The 23,051-nt window shown below is 34.2% G+C and overlaps 1 protein-coding gene across 1 annotated transcript in view; it reads left to right on the forward strand.

Moving 5' to 3' along the window:
* CFAP46 (cilia and flagella associated protein 46) overlaps positions 1–23,051 on the forward strand; it is an 83,447-nt gene that overhangs the window by 1,066 nt on the left and 59,330 nt on the right. Inside the window, exons 3-15 of the mRNA XM_062580369.1 lie at positions 708–839; positions 1,472–1,536; positions 2,054–2,218; positions 6,642–6,765; positions 8,480–8,574; positions 9,438–9,545; positions 10,556–10,655; positions 12,661–12,759; positions 13,944–14,134; positions 16,055–16,283; positions 17,526–17,646; positions 20,007–20,130; positions 21,025–21,155. Of these exons, the coding sequence (XP_062436353.1) occupies positions 708–839; positions 1,472–1,536; positions 2,054–2,218; positions 6,642–6,765; positions 8,480–8,574; positions 9,438–9,545; positions 10,556–10,655; positions 12,661–12,759; positions 13,944–14,134; positions 16,055–16,283; positions 17,526–17,646; positions 20,007–20,130; positions 21,025–21,155 (1,684 nt within the window). The remainder of the gene's footprint in view (positions 1–707; positions 840–1,471; positions 1,537–2,053; positions 2,219–6,641; positions 6,766–8,479; positions 8,575–9,437; positions 9,546–10,555; positions 10,656–12,660; positions 12,760–13,943; positions 14,135–16,054; positions 16,284–17,525; positions 17,647–20,006; positions 20,131–21,024; positions 21,156–23,051) is intronic.

A 23,051-nucleotide genomic window follows, 5' to 3' on the forward strand; every position in this document is an offset into this window, starting at 1 on the left:
TCATGAAGGGTCCCTACTGTGCAAAAGCAAGGAAAGCTAATATTCTAGTTATGCAAGACTGTTGCTAATTGAACTGAGTTCTGTAAAATATAATAGAGATTTTTAATTTTGAAATATTTATTAATCTTCAATTCGTGAGTACAGGAGATCGGAATTCAAGTAGACTGAGCTTGAATAGCTTCAGCTAATAACAGAACTTTTTATTTCCTAGCTGTAAGCCACTCAAATTCTATCTGTTGTCTGGAAACTGAGATGCAGAACTGACATCCACACAAACTTTTGAAGGCTAATATCTGTCCTTCCTTAAAAAAAAAGTGTGTGTGTGCGTGTGCGTGTGTGTATATATAATTATATATGCATACACACTAAGAATTTTGCCTATTAACAATTCTGCTAATAGCTATAAGAAAGGGAAAGCTTTTTTTATACTTTAAAGGATTCTGAGTTAGTCTCCTGACTAACTCACGAGTTAAACAAAGAAGCCATTTCACTACATGCTTGGAATGAAAAAGTCTGACTTTAGATTTTAGTAAATTTTAATGGTTTTGTACCAGATCTGATATGTAACTTTATGCTATACTGTCCGTGTATGGATATGCTGTTATATGTTACATTGTTTGAGCAGGGATGTAGTTTTAAAAACTTACAGTTCCTACCCAGTTATTTGTCACAGTTTAAAAATATTAAAATGCTATTTTTGGTTTTAGCTGGGGTGTCCGGAGATGAGCAATGACTGTCTACAGATGTATTTTAAAGGAAGATTTCCTGTAAACCAATTTATTGGCAGAGCATACTTGTGCCAAGGCCGGTTGTACACTCCACTCTCTACTGATAATTTGGTGAGAAATTATGAAACTTACATTATATTAAAGTCCATTTAAAAATGTTTCTTTTTGAGTATTTCTGCATGGATTTCAGTCCTTTAAAATATACAAGAGCAGGAAAAGTCAAATGAAAGTATGTTAATGGTATTATGGGAGTAAACAAAACTATCAACTGAATTGGACTATATTGCAAATACTTTGGGGGAAAAATACTTGGAAGAAATTTCAGAAGGCTGATTGTTTTAAAGTCAACCTTTTAACTTTTTATGTTGATATGTTTTCAGACCACATTTAGCTTTTCAACTAGAAAAACAACTACAAAATCTTTTATTTGAGACCACACTGAATGTTTCACAGACTTGAAGGAAATGGAGGGCTAAAGCCCTCAGAGTCCTGAGAGAGGTCGTCCAGTCCATTTCCCTTCATCAGGCAAACATAGTTGTAAGCAATGTTACTAGTCCTGGTTATGGCCACAAGTTTTATTTGAGAATGGCTTGGGGGAAAAAAAAGGAGAGATGAGCATACTGAAATAGGAAAATAATGTAGTGGTGATTTGAGATATGAATATACTGAAATGGGAAAATAATACCATGGTGATTTATGAAGGTGATATAAATATTGCCTAAACGCTTTTTGTTCTACTTTAGGAAGAATTTGAAAAGTTTGCGATGTTTTTTTTGAAAGCAATAGACTTTGCAATGCATGATCCAAGGTAGGCCCTACTGAATGGATTTACCCTTTAAAACTGAGGAAATGTTACTGAGTTAAGTTTTCACAGTTGGTTATGTCTCATATTTTAACTGGGTACTTTGGTGTGTGTGGAGGTGTTGATTTTGTGGATTCTGTATCCGATTTGTTACTGCACCTCTGTAACTGCTGTGTTGCCACATGTAAGGATAGTATTAAAGAGAGAAGGAACTGGCATGTTTAAGCCTGGCAGACATCTATGTATGAACATTTCTTCTCATTTTCTATTTATGCTATAGAGAAGGAGAGCACTGTGTTAGCTTATTTGAGTAGTTAATTACTGGATAAAGTGTAATCTTCAGAATTATCTTATTATTTATTTTAGTACTTGTACCCTCAGTTCTGAGTTAAGATTAGTTGTTATCTAAACACACAGGAAAAGTTCCAACTTTAGTTTCTTAGAAGTGTCTTAAAATAATTGTCATGTAATTTATTTTTATCAAAATTCATGAAATCCTGAATTCTTGAGTCTTGCTTTCCAGATATTATTTTTTGATATATAATTCCTCAGTCCTTTACTGGGAAGCTGTGAGACCGTATCTTAAGCCTGGATTCCGGTATTGCCTTATTCCTAGCCTATTGCAGATTGTTAAAGCGTTAAACCAAATTGAAGAGCAAGACAGCGAATGGAGAGCAGAACTCATGATGTAAGTCTAATTGTATTTTTCTGTATGTAGTGTGCAGTCCTTTTGTGCATGTGGCATGAGGCTGCCACCTCAGGTAGTTTTCAATAACGTATTTTTCATTTGTAGCATTTTACATATATATATTATACAAGTTTTAATCCATAACTTTTAAAAGATATATAGATATGCACATAGTATAAAAGATTCTTCATTTTAATATTTACTCTGAGATCAACGTGGCATTTAGGCTTCAAGTTGTATTTGAAGATTTTTTTCTTCCAGTATTAAATTAAAGGTTGTTCCTGCTACTTTGAATAACCACTTGGCCTGATGTGTCAAAGCATAAATGAAATAGATCTACCTTTAATTAGTCTTAATAAAAACAAGAGCCAAAAGTTAAGAGAATGAAGAGTAACTTGCATAAACAAGGCTATTAAGATTTAAACCAACAGATTTTTGTTATTCAAGATGCAAATTTTCAAAGGGTAGAATTCAGAGAATGTCTTCTTAGTATTATGCAAAAAACTTAATTTTAGAAGTTTAATAAGCCTTAGGCATGTACTACTACAGAAAAGATAACTTTCACATTGCCATCTATGTCATAGCTGAAATTTGTCAGCCAATTTCATGTCATACATACAAGAAGTGTCTAGGTTTTTCTGCATACCTCTCTTATTCAGAAGCAAGTGCAGTGTAATTTACATTGGATTAAATAATTAATTCTAGTCATCACTTTTAGCAATTGATATTTAATGAAGGAAATTAATGACTGAAGAGGTATATTGTAGTTATTTTCTCATTTGAAGGATATTCTTATGAAGCATGACTAAAAAGTCCTTGTTGCTTGTGAAAATGAAAAATGAAACTGGATTAAATGTTGTTTTAGAAGACAGGTCCAGTTACAGAGTTTTTTAATAGATGTGTTTTTTGTTACTTTTTGCTATACCTGCTATAGCTAAAAGGACTGCAGGAATTAATACTTTTTTCGGTAGATTACATTTAAATAAAATTTTATGTAAGAATAGCATGTTGACATGTATACAGCACTGTTTTGGTTAAATAATTATCCATGTCTATTCCAAATATCCTTTATTTTTGTTTGAGCTATGAATATTCTCAATTTGGCTACACTTTACGCATGGAACCGTGTGTATATAAAGATATCCACACACTTAAGTTCTGGACATCATCAGTGGGTTGTAGACTGGATAGTAGAATTCAGTTATTTTTATCTGTTAACTTGGTCACTTCTGGCAAAAGAAGAAAGGTGTAGAGATGTTATCTTTGAATAGAATAGAGGGTTTTAGCAAATAGGTTTGGAAACCATTTTCCTAAGTAGTGTGAGATCCTGCTTAAGAGAGTGCTTAACCTTTAACTCTTGAAAATGTGAGAGTCTTTGAGAGAGGAGGTTGATGAAACTGCTTGAGTTGCCAGCTCTGAGTTATAACAAAGCATATGCATATTCTCAATGAAAGGGCTTTAATCATTCTCCCATTTTAGTACAATACAGTTGATAGCTGTAGAGGGCAGTGTGTCCTCAGTGTGTGTGGGTTTCTTTTTTTTTTTTATTTTATTATTATTTTTTTAATAGAGTGGCTTACGTATTTTTAAGGCTGTTACTAATTTTTTTTTGAGGGTGACTTGTGTAAGTCATGTTTGTATCCAGATTCTTTTATGAACTCATTTTAATAAGCATAAAAAATTGCTTAATTTCTTGACCTAGCTTAGAAGTGAGGGTTAGAGTGGAGCTATGCTATGGAAATCAAGATCAATGATAAATAAGATGTATTATGACATACATTAGTATAATCTGCTCAATGTCTATGGCAGCTGTTCACTAACAAGAATTATATTATTATAAATTCAGACAAAAAGAACGTGGTGAAATGTTAAATTTGTGTTTAAGTATAGGTGTAAGTTTACAAATCTGGTATCTGCAGCTAACTATTTATTTTTGTATATTGAACTTTTCAAAAGCAAATTTAAAGAACATATTTTAAAGTATGTAAATTAATATTATTTTCCTTGATTGCAGTACATATTTTACTGAGATACACATTATAAGCTGTCTGCTAGATAATCTGAACTACTTGCTAATAAGAATAGATGGTCCTGGCTTGAGCAGCGTATGTAGACTGAAATACTGATAGGTCCATGGTCAATAAGAAAAAGCAATGTCAGAAAGAAATCTGGTCACAATGCAAACAGATTTGTTGCATTTGCAGTATCTAATTTCAGTGAAAGAAATCGTATCCCAAACCTCAAAAAAAAAAAAAAAAAAAAAAAAAAAGGCAAGAAAATCACTGGGAGCAAAAAAATGTTGGTTGGACAGAAAATCATAGGTAATTTGAATGTTCTGAGACCTAGAACGCACAGCAGAATTGAAACAGAGGCAATTATGTCTGTTTTCACGAGCTTTTCCAAAAATGTGAGAAACATTCAGTACCTAGGTGCTATGTTGCTTCCAAAAAAACCTGACAGATGCTTTATAGTATTGATAACTAGTTTATATCTTAGGATCATAGGGCAATTAAGGTGGCAAGGGACCTCAAAAGATTGCTAATCTAATCTTCTGCTCAGAGCTGGGTGGGGTTCAGCTGTGGGGTCAGGTTCAGGACCTTATCTAGTCGGGTCTTGCAGTCACCAAGGATGGAGACTGCACAACCTTTATGAGCTCCACTGCTTGACTGTCCTCGTGGGGAGAAAGTTTTTACATATACCCAGTCTGAACCTTTATTGTTTCAATTTATGCGTGTTTCCTACTGCCAAGCGCTGCAGCGGCAGTAGGTTACGTCTTCTGGTTACATCTTCTTGATAACCTCCCTATAGGTGCTGGGGGCGTGCTGTCAGATCAGCACCTCTTCCCAGGATGAACCCTCAGCCCTTCTTTACAGGACAAGTGCTTCAGCCCCTAGAGCATCTTGGTGGCCTTCCACTGAGCTCACTGCAGTTTGTCCATGTCTTGCCTGTACTGGGGGCTCAGAATTGGGTGCAGGAGCCTGGATGTGGTCTAAGGAGTGCCGAGGAGAGGGAGGTAATTCCCCTTGATCTGTTAGTGCTCCTGTTAGTGCTGCCCAGGATGCTGCCAGCCTTCCCTGCTGCCAGGGCACGCTGGTGGCTGGTGTTTGACTTGCTGTCCGGCATGACCCCCAACTCTGTTTCAGCAGAGCTGCTCTGCTGCTCCTTGAACCCTTTTGCCAAGCACAAAGGGCAAGGAGACCTTTTTGGTGAGAACTGAGGCAAAGAAGGTGTTGAGTCTCAGCTTAAATTTTCTGACTAATGAAAGCGAGAAAAAAAAGATGTTTATATAATATACAGTTGTGTAAATTTGTTATTGATAATTTTATACAACTGAACTAATTTTTTTTCTAAACAACAAGTAAAGGGAAATTTTGAAAAAAATAAAGAAAAATACTAGCAAATCTCAAAAGCAGCTCTCCGTCTGTACTATTATACACATTTGTATTGCTACTAACTGTTATCAGTGGTGTATTACCATTCATAGATTTTCTGAATAATGTCAGAGTATAAACATTGAGCGCTCTTCACAGCAGTGAGTTCAGTATAGAACTGAACTGAGATAAGCAGTTTTAGGAGCACTGTTTTTTTTTCAAGACCAGACTACTTTGTTTCAGTGGTTTTTGGTTGTGCTATTCTATTTCTCTTTGTCAGATTTTCTATTTGGTTGGTCTGTGACTTGTTTTTCATTGCCATGTACCATTTCTTCTATTTTTTTTCTGAAGCTGAAAGTGGAGGGAATTCAAGAATTAAATAACAAAACATTCCAATGGTATGCTAAAGGCTATGTAATATATTGTGTGTATAGCTTTTAATACCAAAACATACCTTTTTAGAGGTGTTGATGAGAACTAGTAAGTGCATAATATATTTGTATTGTGAGACAACTGGTAGCATGTACATTTCTGTTTCTTACGTTTGTTTGTATTCCATTTAATGGAATCGCACGGTATTTTCCAATGAAATCAGATGAAGTACTGGAAATCAATTAGGTATGCTGCAGTTTCCAGTGTGAATATTTTTCTTTCACTTGGTGGCTTTGAAGTACTAACCTTTACAATAATTGAATCTTAGAATGCAGCTCACTGAAATGTCTTTCTCTTATGACTTCAAATCATTAATTGTTTTCCTTCTAAGGGGCCTATTGTGAAGAGTGCTCACAAAAATCTCCTCTTCCAAGATGTGTTTTGTAATAAGTGGACACTAACAGCCTTATAGTCTTCTGGAAGAAACAAAAGCATAGAAGTTAGAGGATATCTCTGTTTTGAGAATCAATGCGTTATCATAGTAATCACTTGTATAGCACTGAATTTAGGAGTGAAATCTTGAATATACAGAATCTCTTTATAAATACAAATGAGATCATTTTTAGGTAACATGAAAGCATTCATAAATATTTAATAAAAATATTTTATTTGATCTACAGAAATTTACTTGAGTGCTTCCTCGATGCTTCAAAAATGAAAGAAGCAGAAGAATTTTCATCTACTGCAGCAATCTTTATTAAAGAAAATGCTCCAGATAAATACTCGCAAATATTTTCTTTAATGGTAATACTGTAAAATATATTTTTTAAAAATTTTTATCCTTAAGCCAGGAGCTTTGCTACATTTCAGAAGATTGTTATAATTATTACATGTTTTGATTCCTCTATTCAAATGCTCTAACTACCAAATGATACAGTGTGTATATATAATATACAGCTTATATCTGTGCAGCTTTTATGCTTTTGATACTGTAAGCTAAAGAGCTCCCAACTGCAGTGTGAGGATGTTCCGTGTTATTTATACTACTACAGCATAGTATTATAGGGATGACTACTGATACTTGTTACATCATTAAAAATAATTCTATTTGGTTATAGTTAACACAGTAGGTGTATCAGATGTAATTTACCTTCCTTATGCCGTTAGAAATGTAAATACCAGGCTTTATTTAGCTTCTGTTGCCTTTTTTTCACGTGGAAAAATACTCAGATGGCCCAATTTGACATTATAAAGGGTTCTGGGAGTCAGAGCATGGACTATTAATTCACATCTCTTGGAAGCCCTTAATTTGGTAAATAAGAGGGTGAGGATGAACGTGATGAGTAGAAATCGGTGAATGCATAGTGTTAGATAAATTTGGGAATTACATGCAGTCATGTTCCTTCTTCCCTGCTTCACTATCTGTTGTCATATTTCTCTACATTTCCAATTATTATATTTCAAAGAGTACGCTTCAAATATGTCTTCTCTAACATTTGAATCAAGAGAACCAATGTAGGGCCTTTCAGAGGCACAATAATAATGAAGCAATAACATTTAAGCAAAGTCGGAATGACTTCTGTATCTTGTTCATAAGCACTGTTGAACTAATCTACCTAACAGCGGCCTTAAATAGAAAAATAAGGTACGTCTAAAATTGCACCTGGGCTGTGTATCTCAGCAGGGCTACAGAAGTATGTTCTACCGTGCTGAGTGCTTTAGTAGCAGCACACTTAAGTTGTGCAATAACTTAGTGTTCTGTTACAGTTTAAGTAACATTATGTTGGAAAAAAAAGTACTTTGTAAAGAATCCACAGCTTAGGAGGAAGAATATCTGGGGAAGGATAAGGGAAGGGTAGAAGGGAAATCGTATAGGGAAGGGACATGCCTAAAAATAATTTTTAAATTATATTTGGGATATATTTTCAGCCTTCCTCACAGTTTAGATGCAGTAAAAAGCAAAACAATTGATTAGACTAGCCTTACAGGAAAAGCTTGAAGAGGGGCAATCGTATTGCCATCTTTGTTAGACTGTGGAAGATCATTATGGCAGCCAATGCAAGTATTATGCATATGTTTAATATGTAACTGTAGAGTTAAATTGATGTAACTACTGTTTGTTATAATTATTTATATTTTTGTTATATTTAATTTATACTTACAGCTAAATTCAAGTAGGACTTATTACCTGCCCCTGGGTGAGATGATTTCAGAATGAGTGCTATCATAAAATGTTATTGAAGGTGCTTTAGTTAGAATTCTAACTCAGATGTTAATTCCTCATTGAGATCTTTGTTAATCCTTTTGATCCTCAGCATGTGAAAATTAGAATAGCTGTACTAGATGATGATCTTTGTAGGATATATGCAGAACATCATAGGCTATCATAGTAGTTTCAGTGTTCTTAAAGTCCATGAAAAAGTCTACAGTCAGCATACCTGCTTTATTTTATCCCTGTTGAGTGTCTGTCCTTTGTCGGTTTATTTAGTCAATTAATAATTTAATTATTATTTTATAGATATATCACCAACTAATGGATATTTCCCAGGCAGAGAAGGAAATAGAAAAGTCTATCCACTTGTCAATTATTTATAAAATGCAGATGATAAAATTGTAAGTATTAAAATCTATCCTTCCTCTTATATTTTGGTGCTCGATATTATGGATGCAGGGTCAGAGTCTGATCTTTCTTATTTCAGGAGAAAAATCCACTACAAAGATTGTTATCTAAAGGAAACCTTGAATAGCAGTTTGAGTAGTGATACTCAGTCTGTTGCAACAAACAGCTTCAGTTAAAAGGTGAAATAGTTCGTTGGGAATATATGCAATAGAGTGTAAATTGTACCAAGATTCTAGATGAAAAGAATTAAAAGGAGACTGACATATTGTTGTGTCCATGAAATAACAGTTCAGTACACAAGTCATGCGTAAGAGAGTGAAGATGAACTGGGGGAATTGCGCCTGAAGTATAATGAGTGAGCCACAACAATGTGAAGCATAATCCTTTTTAAAAATTATAAACTTTAAAGGCATGAAATAGTTATGCAAACTGGACTTCATAACAAAATTCTCCCTTCATTTTGTTTTCATAGTCTCAACACTTCCCCTTTCTAAAGCACTAATTCTGTTTTTTTTAAAATGAAATAGTTTATGTTGATATTAGAGGAAAGGAGTTTAGCGCACCATTTCCCTTGCTTTTATATTAAAATTTACCATGTGAAACACTAATTCTCATTCTGGAGTGTCCTTGCTTGACATCTCATCATCACTGAGTGACTTACTCAGAGTACATAAGCAGGTATTGCTGACATGATCTCTTTTTTATTTGATATTTTATAATCCAGATGTCTCACTTAAAGGGACTAAGAACCATCCACTATAATGTTATGACTTTGCATCACAAATATGAAATACTGTATTTAAAATATGAACTGTTGTCTTGTGAAAAACTATAATCAATACCTAATGTATTGCAGGCAGTGGCATGCAGATGACTTTCCAAGAGACGCCACCACAAATCTGAATTCTGTGTATGAACTTATGAAACAATATGATGTACCTCCAGCATCTGTTCTCAGTAAAAAGTGAGTTTCACTTGTTGTAGCCCCCTAAAAGTTGAATTTGAACCTACTTTTGCTCCTGTTGAAGCCATCGACAAAATTGCTGTTGACTTTGAAGAAAGTGGAGTCATTAAAATAGTTTGTATTGCATTAATGTTATATAGTGTTATATAAAATGACGAGGGTCCTATTAGGCTAGATTAAAGAGCTCCAAAATAAATATCTTTTTCCATATTACTGTTTGTGTAACATGATTAAATCTTTCCTTAACTTGTTGATAGAAGGAGATTTTAAAATGTCTTAGATGCTTTAGTTGGATGAGTGTATTTCAGATCTTATTTCATTTTTAGCTCTTCTTTGGGCCCTTGCCAATTTTCCAGCATGATGTTTGAATATAGGAAAAACTGAACTCTGTATTTCAGTAGTTACATCAAAACTGTTTCATATGGAAGTGATACTGCATTTTTACCCAAGATCAATCTTCTCTTGACTGTATCCAGGCATCTCATTACTGCTCTTAGGCCAGACAATACGCTATGGTTGGTTGATGGCTTACTGAGATTCTTAACATTTAGAACCCAGTCTCCTGCTGTTTATGTTATGTTCTTAGTTACTGAACAGTTGAGCATTGCACCTGATTGTATTAAAATGTGTGCCAGTTGACAGTGTTGCATTTGCAGGATAATCATCAATTTAGTTTTTGCTATTTCGTTGTATTTGTACTGAAAGTGTTTCATTCTTTTTTTTTTGTTCTTCAGAAACAATCTTTGCAAGTGTGTGTTAAAGTCTACTAATTATTTTCCAGAAAGCAGCTGTTTTCTATGTATTGTCATTTAGCCATCTTTAATCTTTGTAGTATAGCCTTATTGATTGTGAGCACTGTGAGTATTAAATCACATGCCTTCTGATATTCAGATGACTTCAAAGGTCCCATATAAATTGCACTGATGAAGTTACTTTCATATAGCATTTTTCTGATTCCTTCAAAGAGCAATATCAGATTTATTTGAAGTGACATTTTTCTATTTTTGAAGGATTCCTTTGATTCTGGAATTGGCTCGTTTTTCTGTGAAAGCAAACTGCATCAAGCTTGCTTATGACTGTATCCTTGATTTGAAGAGAGCTGAAATTACTGTAAGTATCAGTATTAGTGTTGATTTTTTTTCCATCTTAATTATGCTTTAATAATAATACTCATAATTCTGGGATCTACTATCTGTCTTTATAATACTGATTGATTAATAATGGTTACTTGCGTAAGTGATCTATTTGTAAACTTGGAAAAAGATGTTCAGAGGGTGGAGTATAAACAGAACAGAATAATTAGCAGTAACGTAATTTTTTTGCAAATAACTGTTGGATGTAAATTTTTCCCTGTATTTTTTTGAAATGTCTTCTGTGGAGTGCTTTGATTGGAATTAGCTCCTGAGTGGGAATTTATATATTGCCTGCAGCTTTTGAAGATTTAACAAGTTAACACATTGAGGTTGTAGTCAGTCACCAAGATAAAAGCACCAAAAGCAATTAATGTTACGTACATTCACTTTGATCTTTATGAATACCTTGAGAAACAGCGTGTGAATCCTAATTTTGATGAGAAGAAAACAGATCATTTGTCTAGACCATGATCAGGGAGCCGGTGGTTGGAACAGTTCAAAAAAGCTTGCAAGAAAATAATCCTTAAGTTGTTACCTTTTCTCAAAAGTAAAGCATATTCCTAGATGGAAATTTTGTGTGGTCTCCCCTAGAAATGATCTTTGTATGTGTCCTTGTTGATTCTTACCTCCAGCCAGATCCGAGCTTTATTTTTTTCCATTCCTTCTCTGTTGAGAAGCAGAACTATTCACCACTGTATTCAGAGAATACATAATTTTTTCAGACATGGTAAACTGTGAAAGAGTTCCTACTGGTGTTGTGAACCCCATGTGTAAGTTTTTACTTGCCCAAATCATGCATATGTGCTAATACACTGTGGCAAATGCTGTCAAACATGTCACTCCAATTTTTGTTGCAATGATCCTACTTTCAGTTACTTATAACTTGATACCTGTCCTCATTGAAATTTTCTATTCCAGGTATCTACCTTTAGCTCTTTTTTTTTCCCTGAAAAATTCTGCCAAATCTAAGGTTATGCACGGTTTTGTAGTATTAGACTGGAAGATATTTTTAAATCCTCTAGGTGAGGGATTCTCCAGGATTTAGTTTGCATATTTGTATAGATAGCACTAGCAAGTATCCCTTCCATGATAGCAGTAGAGGAGACTTGCTTCTATTTCAACCTTCTCTTCTCCTTTGGAGGTAATATGAACAAAAATGGCCATCTTGAGACTGCCAAGGGTTATTTTGTCTGAGACTTCTTCATAGTAAAGTGAGAGAAATCTCTGTTAAATTCCAATTCTTTGCCTTTTGCAAAATGCCAACAGATTTTTGAGCCATAGCATCCATTCTGTCTATGTATGTTTGTCTTTTTGTGATATTAGCAGTACTGTATTCATTTAAATTTTACAAGATTTCATTTGTTTTCAAGTCATGGAGATGTTAAAACGACAAAGGTCTTGCTGAGTAATTTGGTTACGGTTCATAATGACAGATGAATGGAGATGCTCTCTGGCTTTCCTTACCGCTCCACAGGAAGCCAATTGTAAAGTGTATGAGATAATACATTCATGTAATTTGTATGATGTAATAGCTACAGTTTTACTGAAGTGTTAAAAATTTTTTCACTCTAGAAACTGCATGATCTGTCAAGTTGATTCCTTTCTGGCTCAACTAGTTCTCATGTATGCCAGCCATGTATCTCTTTAAAGCCTCTGTTAAGCAAGAATCTTTTGGAATGGCAATCAAATTGTAGTATCGTAGGGAAAGTCAAGTGTACACTGGTTTTCCTATTACAAAGCTAATAATGAACAACTTTAAAAACCTCAATAAAAATATTTTGCAGCTCTGACTTAAAGTAGCTAATGTTCAGATGTCAAATTCTAAACCTATTTTACTTTTCCAGTTAATAAGCTAGTTTAGTGGGATTTTCAATAAGGAAGTAGGATGTTGTTGTAGTGTAATTGTTTACATGGTTTTAGTCTGTATCATGGTCCTTTTTATTTATTAAAAGTATAGCACTTTGTACATTAATGCTTCGTAGGATCCAGGGAGACTTATTGAAATACAATGCTTGGAATATGAATATGAAGTCCAGAAACTTGGCACTAAAATTATGACTTATAGCAAAGGAGTTGTTGAGGTATGTTCTTTAACATTAACTTGGAGAGAAACATACATGTTCTAATTTTTTTTAAACATGGAAAATTGTATTGGACTTGTGTATCTTAATTCCATTTTGCTGCTCAGAAATTGCTTTAAAATCTGTATTCTTTCTGACTGGACTGCCAAAAAGAACACTGAGAAAAGTAACCAGCAGTCATGTGTTCTTCCCTTAAGTGTTCAGTTTGATGAAAGAGGGTTGTAAATACGTTACTTCACAAGAAAGAATTTGGTAGGTCTGAGGCATGCAAAGGCAATACTCTGTTGTTTCCATATTTTATATTTACTGGAGATGTGTTAATGAATATTATAGGTGATATCATTACAGCTTCTTATTTCAGAGAAATGCAGGTTGTTCCTGAGCAATTGTCACATGAAGGAAGATTGTCTTAAATATTTATGGTCAAGATGACTTGGTTATGATTCAGAGTATCAAAAGAATAGTATTAGTGCATAAAGTTACTCTTACCTATGAGTGTTCTTATTTTGGGATGCAGAAAGGCCAGTCATCTTTTTTATTTTCCTATTTTGTGTTTTTTGTATTTTTATATTTCATATTTTTATGCATTCTTCAGATTATGAAAAAGAACTAATATAGGACATTTAGGTATTTCTGAATGTTCCTATCATGGTATATGCAACTGTTTGTTGGTTTATTTATTGTGTGACCTCTATGAAGAACTTTAATTAGTGTCCCTTAACACAAGTAAGGATTTGCTTTCTAATTTAATAGGAACATAGTTTAATTGACAGTATGTCAAAATCTGTTCATAATATTTTTTCCCTCCTATGCTACATTTTTAGCTTAGTACCTAAAAGGGAGGCAAAGCTCTTCCAATTTGTAAATAATTTACAATTATCAATTTTTGTTTATCATAAAAAAGGGGAATAGCTGACAGACTTCTGCCTGAAATATATAATAGCAGCATGGAGTACCTAAAGGAAATATTCCTTGGTTATCAATGTCTAAAATTTAAAGCAAGCAAACAAACAAACAAAAGCATGAAACAGAACTACGCTTGCTGTTTATGAAAGTCTCAGAAATCGGAAGGCTGAGTAGTGGCTTTCTATTGAAAACAGCCCTAAGATTGAAATTTGGAGTAACCTATAAGAAGTCGTATTTATTTAATGCAATCTGTCTTAAGTAATTTTTCTCTTACATAGAATCAGCTGAAATTGATAAAAAAGCTTGAAATAACCTTGCAACATGCAATTCGATTGGGAGATCCCAATGTAATTCAGGTTGTTTGTACTACCCAATGGAATCTGTGCTTACCGCTACTACAACACAATTTGCATCAACATGTGCGAAAGCCGTTGCTATCGATTGCTGAAGTCCTAGAAGAGATTGACAGGTAATTTCTATGCTATGCATTTTATTTATTTGTTACTTTGAAAACTGTAATGACTGAAAGAAAATATGGACCTTGATACTGGGCTAAGCCATTTAAACATGTCATAAAACTCATTGAAAAGCCCAAGCTATATGATATTAAGTATCTTTGAAAATTTTCCAGTAGCTAGTAATGAATTAATATGTGCCTATTACTTACATTTCCTCTTTTATCATTGGAAACTAGCTTCCTTTCAAACAAAATCTCACGTTGTTTAATGGTGTATAGCAAATATTGTAGTTCAAGATAAGAAGCAAAAACTACTGTACGTGATCAAAACTATGCCAGAAAATTGCAAAGCTGCAGTATGAGTAAATATGTTGGAATATGATCTGTATCCTGGTATTAATTTGTTTTTTATTTGGTAAAAATGTACAATTAAAAATTGATTGAAAAACATCAGGGCTTCTGTATTATAAATCAAAAGAGATACTTCTTGCAAGACAGCATTTTCTGTATCTTCTGTGATGCTTGTTTTTAATTGAAAAACCTACTATATAAGGTAAATAGGTTTTTTAGATAAATTCTTCACCATCTGAGACATTTCCTCTTCTAATGCTCCAAATTATGTTATACTTAACCTGAAGCACCTAAATAATTTCACCTTTTCCATCAACTTGAGTGGAACTAGTGAGCCTAAGCATGTGATTCTTAGTTAAATTTGGACCTATACTTGGCTGCTGATTAAGAACAAATATCATAACCTTAGTGATAGAGCTACTGTTAGAATGGACATAGTTTGATATTTGAGCAGAACACTAGGTAGCTTCTGATAAGTGATCTCTTAATAAGAAACAGAAAGCTGAATAAGCAGCTCTGCATTGGCCAGATAAGTCCCTGTTTCTATACTGTTTGAGGCATTTCTTATACTTTAAGAGAAGGAATGCAATTGCAACATATGTGGCTTTGATATCAGTCATTTGTCCCTATTAATACGCCTTTTTCATCAAAGCCCTTCATTTTTGCTTTGGTTGTAAGAGGAACTGTTACTATCTTGGTCAGCAGCATAAGGGCAGTACTTGCTGCTCGGTGAAGTTAGCTCTGGTATGAACATACCTGAGTTCTGTGATGTGACATTTGATACTGCAGAGGCCTTCAACTTTCTTGTATTCTGTTCTTCACAACATCTCTTTCAATTACCTGATTCCTGCTTTCTGTCTGGAAATCAACTAGAATAACATGTACTGCTCCACAGGTGCCATGAATAGCCTCCTGGGCAGATCATAAATAGGGAGCACAGTGTACCTGAGCCTGGAGAGCATACTGCCTTCATTGAAAACATGTCGACTTTATAGAGTGGTTTCAGCAATATCTGGGCAAAGGCACAGCCTGCAGTGGGTGTGCACACCTATAATGAGGTGAAGTGTAGAGTCACATTTTGAAAACTGCTGTGCTAGTACAATCAGGACTAGATTTTCATAATTACTTTGCTTCTGTTTAGAAGTCATGAACAGAGAGTGAAATATTACAAAAAGTGGTCATTATCCAGTGCATTGTGCTCTCACTGGAAATTTATACATATTTTTGAAAATCTGATGACTTGATTCACATGCCTAAGTGGGAGCTTCTGAATGGCAGGTGTGATACTGAAGAAATTCTGCTAATAATACCTAAAATCAGTCACTTTGCAAAATGCGTTGCTCCCTCCTGGCTATGTTTTCTTGTGCAGAGTTACAGAAGAAAAATGCAGTTAAATTTCCTTAATCATTTCATTAAAAAGACATGACAGTGAAATTGAAAGAGACAAGTCGGTTAAAAAGGGAATGTCTTTTTGCATGCAGGAGTCACTTTTAATTAGTCAAACTTTTGGGTAATTTTTAGGTCTAAAGAGTTGTGTTTTGCCTTATTATAACAGGTTACATTTAAATTCTTATGCCTTAGCATGTTGATTTTGTTACGTTGCCAAGTTCACATGGAAGTTGCTCGTATTGAAGAAGATGGAGATAGAATTGAAGCTGCTATAGAACATTTGCAGAAGGCTGTACATCTAGATAACAATGGGCAGTATCGAGAACATTTAAGAGTGACTTTTAACCGTCTTCATTTATGCGCTATGCTGTATAGATCGCCTGAGCGTCTAGAGGATCAGGCAGTGATGATGATTGAACAGGTAATCTTAAAGAATAAACTCAGTAGCTGAAATAGTTTGCTTATTAAAGTCTGGTAGAGGAAAGCTATTTAGTAGATACGCTTATTGATGGAGCCAACATTCACTTGCTTTCAGGAAAATTAACATTGTTTTGTTGTCCTGACAAGCCCTATGGCTTCTGTCTGTGGTGGTCACATTACTTCACACTCTGAAGACTTAAAGGTTGGTATAGATAATTTTTTCCAGTTACGTTCCAGTGCTCATTTTTACAAAAAATAAAAGTGAATTCTTTTAATTTGCCACAACTTTCATCTGCAAAAAAGCAGCTCGGGTATTTATGGTTTTGTATGTTGACAGTAAAGATTTTGTTGTATGGGACTTTTTTTTTAGTAATGACAGGAGCAGTGGCCAGAGAGCTAAGTATCCTCACTGCCTTTGAATAATTCAGCATTATGTCAAACTTAAAATATGAAACTGAAAGCACAAATGCTAAATAATATAATCTAAAGTCCAGTGAGAGTCATGGTCGAGAGTTATTGCATCTAATTCTGTTGTGATGTGTCTGCACATGAGCAGAAGTTATAATTGCAAATGTTGGTAAGCTGACTTACAGAAATTTCAGCCATGTATCAGTTTTGGGAGATACACAGAAATTAATATGTGTCACTGAACCTAAAATTCAGTACTGGAAGGCTGCTAGAAAGATTGATATGTTATCATTAGAACAAAGAAATGTAAAGATTTTTGGTCTAGATTTAAAATTTTGCTAATGTAAGCTTCACAAGGAACTTAATCTGTTTAATTATATTTAATAAAAATACTTAGGCCTCCTTTAACTTCTGCCAGTTCTGGGTGCCCTAGGAATTTTAATGTTTCATAGTAATTCTTAGTTATTGCACTACAGATAAAATATGTTATTGTTGGTTTCTAAATAATTTATTTGAAGAATTGTAACATAGTGACAAGTTATACAACGAAAAATGTACTGTAAAGATCCATAAGGAACATGAACTGTACTTAGTATTCAGTTACTTTTGAAATATTCATGTCAAAAACAACTTCAGTTCTATGGTCACTTTCAACAACAGTAATACTGCAGAGTGACGTGTGAGATTTTTTAATTTTCTACAGCCCAAAAGTACCAAATTCTATGATCTGCATTCTGGTATATTAATAAATAGGGTATATAAATAGCAATTTAATAAAAATGTGAATATTATTATCTGAACGTACCTGTAACGGTTAGCTCTTTTCTTTACATAGGCTAAAAAAGGAAAGCAGAAGGATGATGTAAGGAAAAAGAGGTCCCTTCTGGTAAACGCAGGTCTTGCACTAGCTCCTGATTCATTTCAAATAGTCCTGGATAGTGAAAATGATGCTAAAGGTAATATAACTTGATTGTGTTTACTTTGCTCAATTTTGGAGGTGGGTCGTAACAGCTAGTGGCAATGTAGAGAGTGAGTTATGATACTGGGTGGAGTGATGGTTCCAAGTACTGTGGCAAAGTTCCTATTGACTTCATTGAAGAGCTGAGATTCAGGTGATGATACTATAAGAGGAAATGCTTTCATTTTCCCCTTTGAACTCAGCTGACATTCTCTAATGGAGATTTAGATAAGAATTCACACTTTCAAAACATGGATTATTTACATTCTTTATGCCCCCAAAACCTTAATTTTGTGGCTATAGAGACTGCTGTTGAAGAAGAGTCAATAGGGAACAGATTCTACGTATTGCCTGATCTGTTTTTTTCCTTATCTTGGTAGTGTTAAATAAGTATGACTCGTTTAACTAACTTCCTGAGTATTTGCAGTGTGCCCCCAGTTTGGAGATTACTGGGGGAAAAGGAAAGCTACAGAAGGAATCCTGTAGCTGTCAAAGCAGTCTGCTAGGTGACAAAAGACCATGCAGTTCTCTCATGCCCTCTGTTCATTTAGGCCAGAATTTTTACCCCTTCATATTCTGGTTTCAAGCTTGACCAGCTAATGACTTAAAAGTAAGTGTGTTACATACAAAATGAGTAATTGCACTTCATGCAGGACATGGAACTATGTGAAAGTTTTTTGGTTTAAAAACACTTCCAGAGATTGCTTTAAATCATTAATTCTGGACATACAGGAATTAATATGAGCTGGATAAAACTTTCCAGTTAACATATAATAAACTTTCTGTATAAATTAAAAATAAACTTTAAAAATAGCAAATACTGCCTGCTGATAAAGTGCATTATATTTATGCAATGAAGAAAATTAGAAATAAACATGTATTTCTACTTGATCTGATATTTTATTTGACAACTGCAAAATTATATCCAGACTTCAGAGTAAGCATTACAACACACTTGCCTTCCAATTTAAGTAGTTAAAATGAGTAAGATCATTAAAAGATAATTATTGCAATACCTTATATTTATTTGGTAAAACTTTCTTTAAAATTTTATTTTGAAAGTTTTGACAGCTCTGCAGGCTGTCAGATAAACAGATTTTTGCTTTTTTATGACATTTCAGTTACAATGAACTTACTGAAGAAATGAAAAAAATATATAAGCAGCTATATTATTAAAGGGCATAGTATGGGACAATGCATCAGATTTGTTTTAAATTCCATATTTTAATACATACGGTACTCAAATAAATGCATCAGCATTTCATTCTTTTTTGATGTATATGCTTAACTTATTTTAATGAGAATTGTACCCAAAGATCCAGAAAATAACATGCTTTCTTTAACCCACAATTCTTTACCCACAACCTTATGTGAAATTACTGTCATGTATTAATACTAAACAGTTTCTACTGGTGGATCTGGGTGCATAGTTACATAACCCAACCCTATTGTTAGCTGGATGATACATTGCAAAGTACTTTAAACAAAAATAATAATAAATATTTCTTCCTTTTCATTTTGAGTGAACATAGTTAATATAGGTGAACTTGCTTACATAGATTTTAATGTCAGAAATTCTTACATTCCTGTGTAGTTACTGCTGCTACATGACAGATTATTTGAGATGAAATTAAAGTTTACTAAGTCTATCTTATGTCAGGGACTATGGTGTAGATTCAAGTGAACGTCCAAACTCATCAGATTTTCCAGTTGCATCAAGTTACTTGTATTCTAATACAGAGCATCTCCTTTTTGTCATTATACTGCAAAAGTAATCTTTCTTTGATGTGTCTGTCACTGGAGATCTTTTCGACCTCAGGGCCCAGCTCATTCTTTTCTTGCATCTTTTTGCCATCAGTGTTGGTTATTTCTCTGTTTAATATTTTTGCCCAAACCTTTATATCCTGTTGATTAAGCATAACAAAATCAGTATTCTAGAGCTAAAAAAATATATCATTAAGACCTATTAAAAATGCATTTGAATGGATTTGTGTTCTTAAAATGCAGCAAGAATATCAACTTTGATTGTTACTAAATCCATTCCCTATTGATTGGGGCTTGATTAGAGCAACGCGTGTTCTCCCAGAAGAGTAACACATGAGAAATTTGGGGGCCAAACAGCCATAAGCCAGTGTCTGCACATGACAGTTACATCTGAAGATACAGGAAAAAAAAAAGAATGAAGACTAGTGTGAATTTTTTTACTTTGTTCATTTGTTTTTAGGAAAGTTTGAAGGACTGCAAAAAGGATTGGATTTCAAATGGTTCAGAAACCAGTTATGACCCAAAATGCATTCCCTTCATGTGCTTTTTCATCTGTTATATTTAAAAATTGTCTTAAATTCTTTCTTTCTGAAGTTTCCTCAGGTAAAAATAGGAGTCAAATAAGTTACCTCAGTGCAAAAGCACAACATCATATTAAAAGTGTGGAGGAAGCAGATGGACATTTGAAGCGCTTAGGAAATGAAAATGACAAAGATAGGTAATAGGAAAGAAATATCTCTTTCTTGTGTAGAAATGTAAACTAAGTAAGTGTTCTTTTTGCAGTTTTTAAGTTACTTGGTTGTAACTTTTAAGAGGCTGAACACTTCAGTCGGATGTGGCAAAGCATTTAAGCATGCATTTAACTTTACGTCTGAATGGTTCCATTAAATTCAGATAGTAGGCGTAATTGTATTTTTCCTCTCACATGCACACATAAACTCATCTACTGTGTTGAAACAAACACACGGAAGAATTGGTGGATTAAAGCTGGAAGACTGAACAACTTGATGTGCAACTGAAACATTCCTGAAGTGTCTCTTTACATCCTTACTATAATCCATATTGAGAGCCAGAAAAAGTCATTCGTAGGAAAAATCTCAGTTTTCTTTTGAAGTATTTGTTTTATTTTATCATAAATTATTAAGAAGACAATGCTTCTCTTTTTGCTGCATTAAAAATTTTTAGGACAATGTACTGAACTCTAATCTTGTTTTCAAGATGCATTTTGAAATTCTAAACGCTGATTTTGAAATGGAGCATGTTAATTTAGTGTAATTTATTCTGTAAGATAGTTAGGGCTATATCACAAGTTTTGAAATTTCAGCATAGTTATTATTCAACATAACCATTTTTTTCCACTCTTCATAAGCCAAAAGGATTTTTGATTTAAAATGAATAAAGTAATTAATAGCTCTATTCTTTCTGTGTTTTAATGGAAAGCTGGATACCAGTTTACTTATTTTTGCTACCGATAAAAGTATCTTGCATCTATTAATCATAATTAATTTTATTAGATTTAAAATTCTATCTTAGTTGTCGATGTGCTTTTTAATGGATCCTAAAATGTAGAGAATAATTCTGATCATAAAACGATCTACTTTTTCTTTGATAGAATTAGACTTTGGGCAGATTTGGCAAAAGTTGCACGAAAACAAGGCGTGTGGGATGTCTGCCGTGCAGCATGCAGATTTTGTCTCCTGTATGATGATACTGTGTTTAGGAAGGTAACAAAACCTAAAAAAAGTAAGTGACCACATTATTTTGAATGTTTTAAACGGAACTTTTTTCTCATTTATTGGAGTTACTTGAAGGAGTCAGCCAAAGTATCAATATGTTGTTCCAACTCATATAACACACACTGTTTTCAAAAAGTTTTTCTAAAGAAATTTACTTCTCAGAAGGCTACTTTCAGAGTACGTGTAAGTTTAGGATGGAGATTTGGAATTGTCAGTTTTCATGATGACTCAATGGGAATGTTATCAGCTGATGCTGTTAGAGCTAAGCTTTGGACCTGTGTTACTGAAAAACCTTGTGTTTCAGATGATATTGAGGGGTTCAGGTAGGAAGATCTAAAGTTAATGGGGGGAAAAAAGTGAAAGGATCTGACAATACAGAAGTGATTATGCCAAGAAATTGTAAGGAAGGTTTATCATGAGGGATATGGAAGATAGCAGAAATGGAAGAGCTTTCGTGAAAGATTAACTATATGCACAGGGCTTTGTTCTTCAGTTGTTCATATTCCTATTTTGGGAGTTACAACGCATTAGACACACACAGTGAGCGTTTTGCAACGTCAGTATCGTCATCCAGTGTAGTCTTCTTTCCTGGGCTTTACACATAAAGTGAAGGAGGACATGTACCTTCCCTTGCTGTCATCTGCCCGGGTGAGAAAAGAGATGTTGTTGCCTATGTGAATCCTCAGTGAGTTATTTCCTGTTTACCTTGTGTTGCCCCTTTCTTTTCTTTTCTCTCTCTTTTTTTACTTCATTATCTTCTTTCCTCATTCATTTTTCTTTCTTCCCTCCCGTTCCCACAGTTTCCTGAGGCTGTTGATCTTCATTGTGTGTTGGCATACGTGGAAAATTCTTCCGGCCTTCAAATCTAGACATTACATTTTTCAGTGGAAACCTTTGCTTAAGAAGTGTTTCTACTAGTGTTAAAAAAAGTACCCATCTATGAAGTTTATCTACTTAGCTAAGAAATTAGGTTAATTTCCTGCTGGAAATTACCCACCTCTGGCATACTTAGTTACCTGATGAAGCTGAAGAAAAATGGAATATCTGTCATTTCTGATGAGACTTACCTCTTAAATTCTTTACCCTCTTTCCCTTATTAATGGTTCCTCTGAGATACTGAGATCCTTTGTGTCTTGTTCTTTGAGGGTCTGCTACAGAACTGCCACACATACTAACAGAGGATTCTCAATTCAGGGAAGGAGCACTTTCAAATCATTAGCTGTTTGTGACTTTTACACATCTGTTGAAGGTTTCTTTCCTGGCAGTTTTTAACTCATCCCTAAGAATAGATGAAATCCTAGTAAATAGCGCTCGCTCTCTCTCTCTCTCTCTTTTTTTTTTTTTTTACCGAGGAAGGGGGGTAGCTAATGTTATTTGAACCTACTCCAGATTTTTTCTGTAAATTGTTTCCAAATTCCACTTGAAGTAGGACATTAATTTACTATTTTATTTCACAAATTTCACATCTCCAAGGCAAAGGTGTCTTCCTCATGCTCTGGATGTTTATAGAGCTTTATAATTTTATCTATGTCAGTTTAAACTGGGCAAGCAGGAGATCAAGGGACACTCTTCACCTCTAATCGGAGGTTGTTCAAATGGTTGAACAAAACCTGCTATGAGGTTACTAAAGCTGGTTCATGTTTTCAGAGGTAGACCTTCACTAGAAATCAAGCACCTACTACTGGCTGAAAATTTAAAGTAACCCACTGTGGCAGGTTTTATATTTTTACTTACTGTTTCAATAAAAATAATCTGCTCCTTTCTCTTTGTTGTTTAAATAAAGAAAAATAATGCAGTATTTCTCGTTATTGCTGTATATGTTGCCAGAGAGTCAAATACATCCGTGAATTAAGCACATTGAGATTTTAGCCTCTATCGTTGCATGCTGGCCAGTGCTCCACTT

The sequence above is a fragment of the Rhea pennata genome, chromosome 7, assembly GCF_028389875.1.
Source record: "Rhea pennata isolate bPtePen1 chromosome 7, bPtePen1.pri, whole genome shotgun sequence".
Taxonomy (NCBI): domain Eukaryota; kingdom Metazoa; phylum Chordata; class Aves; order Rheiformes; family Rheidae; genus Rhea; species Rhea pennata.